This window comes from Empidonax traillii, unplaced genomic scaffold (genome assembly GCF_003031625.1).
Source record: "Empidonax traillii isolate 1590-97213 ecotype Southwest subspecies unplaced genomic scaffold, ASM303162v1 scaffold3113:size15269, whole genome shotgun sequence".
In the NCBI taxonomy this organism is placed as follows: domain Eukaryota; kingdom Metazoa; phylum Chordata; class Aves; order Passeriformes; family Tyrannidae; genus Empidonax; species Empidonax traillii.
This window is the reverse complement of record NW_020958306.1, coordinates 3,270-5,577: the sequence shown is the minus strand read 5'-3', so window position 1 is coordinate 5,577 and position 2,308 is coordinate 3,270. Positions and strand designations below refer to the sequence as shown.

Sequence of the window (2,308 nt, the reverse complement as noted above, 5' to 3'; positions counted from 1 at the left end):
CAGTGGATGCTGAGGTTTTCAAAAGGGACAGCTCGGATGTGGTGCTGCAATATATCTGTCAGAGTACGCAGGTCTGGCTTATTGTAGGGACCCAGGTAAGAAATTCGGGCAAAATACTCCTTGATGTCCATTCTGCCTCTGAGAGAGGGGTTGGAAAAAATAATAGGTTGTGTCAGAAGTGATGGAAAGATCTTCCCATCCCTTTTAATGGGGCGCTCGGAAGAGGAACAGGATTTGACTAACGTCTGTCTCAAAGGCAGCTGAGTATTAACACTGAGAGAAGCCAATGGGACACTGCTGATGAGCACAAATGTTATTTTTATTTGCTTCTTTTACAGCTATGATGAGAGGCTCCAGCTGTGCTAAGCACATTTCAGCAGAGTTCCTGCCCAGCAAAGCTACAAATCTCTGTAGGAAGGAACAAAAGCAGTAGCAGAGATGTTTCCCTGCTAGAAATTATAGGAACTGAGACTCTCCAGGTCTGAACTGCTTTGCTCATGCTTTGACTCATTGAAGCAGAAAACATACCCTCCCACTCTTGCAGAGCAATCCAGAGCCTCCTCTGCAACCAAATATGACACAAATCTGTCCCGCTGTGGTATTTCTTCATTATTTAGGCAGCCTGGCACGAGCTGGTCTCACCTGCTCCTGCTCTCTGTGCCTGCAGTAGCAGATGTGACCTGAAGTGCAAAAGGTTCCTTTAGGGCAAAAAAGGCTGTGGGAGCTTTTTTGCTGCAATTGCTCTGAGCTGCCTCCCCCCAGCACAGCTCAGCTCCCCAGCTCTGCTAATCACAGCCCCGTGCCAGCAGCAGGAGGAATCCAAGGTATGGACCAAAACTACAAGTTTCAGGGGGGTCTCAGATTTTCTAGCATCATTTTTTGGAATGCATGTGCTCCTTCTATATGCGGTCATCCCAGCAGTGGGTGTCTGGCCATGGGTAGGGGAGCAGGCATTGCTCTGGGATGGCAGAGGGCTCAGTGTGAGGCTGTTTCACAAATATAGGGGTTGAAAGCAGCTCAAGCCCTCCCAGCCCTTGATGGAAGGAATGGGCTTTTGATGGAGCCAAGAACTTTTGTTATTCCCCCCCAGGCACTGCTAAAATTCAGGCATCTGTAAGTGTGGAGCGATGTTGTTCAGTTTGCTGGCCCAAGAGGTCCCAAAATGTTCTCAAGTTCCCGTGTACAACTCTCAAAGTAAAATTGTAAGATAAACTCCAGCAGTTCCAACAGGATGATATTCTCAATCCGATGAAAAATAGCGAAGCCAAAATTGTGTGGGAATTTTGGAAAGATACTTTCAGGACATAAAGAAAGCAATGAAAATGAAAAATTCCCGTTTGGAGCAATATCCTGGTAGCAGCAGAGGGTGCCTTGCTTTGGCTCCCCACATGTCCTAACCTTTAAGGTAAAAGCCTTACAGAAGAACTCAACTGTTGCATCATGGCCACTCCCACGTTTCAACATCCTAAAAGCAGGCCAGAGTGATCCATTGTGGGGTTAAGAGCATCAAATTTAGGGGACTCTCTTTGTTCAGCTTTTGCCTGTTCCCAAGATTTTCCCCAAAGACCCGGAACTACAACTCTATTCACTTTTACTTACAGGGAAAACAGTGGTGTGGGTTTTGTCTGTCTGTCTGTCCGTCTCTTACGGGTGTTTATAAGGCTGTTTTAACTGAAATAAGGCAGATGGCACAAACGCCCGACTTGCTTCAGGCAAACAACTGAGTAAATAAAGCAGTGTATCTACGACACCGAGCAGCTGAGCTCTCCCTGCTCTGCCCTTACGCCATTTCTGCTGTGTTTTGTCTCCAGCCAGACTTAACTTCCTGGTTAGACAACGCTCAGCTACCAAGATCCGGGGGTTAAAAGAAAGGCTTACCTGCAAAATCAGTTCAAGCACCAGGATACCTCCAGGATTTGGGGGGGGATGGTTCTAGGCTAAAGCAGGTGGCGTGGCTGGCTGTCCTTTACCTAGCACAGGCAGGGCTAGGACTGCTCTCCAGCTGCTCTTCAGGGAAATGTCTTTTCCCTGAACTTGCTGTCACCCGCCTCTGACTGATTGCAAAAGCTGGGGAAAAAAAAAAAAAACAAACAGAAACGAAACAACCTCAAAGGGTGGAGCGTGAGAGCTGGAGTGAGCCAGCAAAGCCAACAGCAGTGGCTCGACACGCATGCAAACCTGGCTGTTGGAGCAGAGGCTGCTTCACATTTTCGCTTGTTTCCTGCTCTCTGCAGGGGCCAGCTCAGGCTGTCACCAGAAGGGTATGTTTTTGTTCCAGTAGCTTGCTGGATGCACTCAGGTGATACGG

The 2,308-nt window shown here is 48.0% G+C and overlaps 1 protein-coding gene across 1 annotated transcript in view; it reads right to left on the bottom strand.

Annotated features, from left to right (window-relative positions):
- The window catches only part of LOC114072394 (arylamine N-acetyltransferase, pineal gland isozyme NAT-3-like), a 3,472-nt gene extending 1,439 nt beyond the window's left edge, over window positions 1-2,033 (bottom strand). Inside the window, exons 1-2 of the mRNA XM_027910297.1 lie at window positions 1,879-2,033; window positions 1-138 (exon numbers count right to left, since the gene is read on the bottom strand). Of these exons, the coding sequence (XP_027766098.1) occupies window positions 1-131 (131 nt within the window). The 5' untranslated portion in view covers window positions 132-138; window positions 1,879-2,033. The remainder of the gene's footprint in view (window positions 139-1,878) is intronic.
- Window positions 2,034-2,308: the final 275 nt, after the last annotated feature.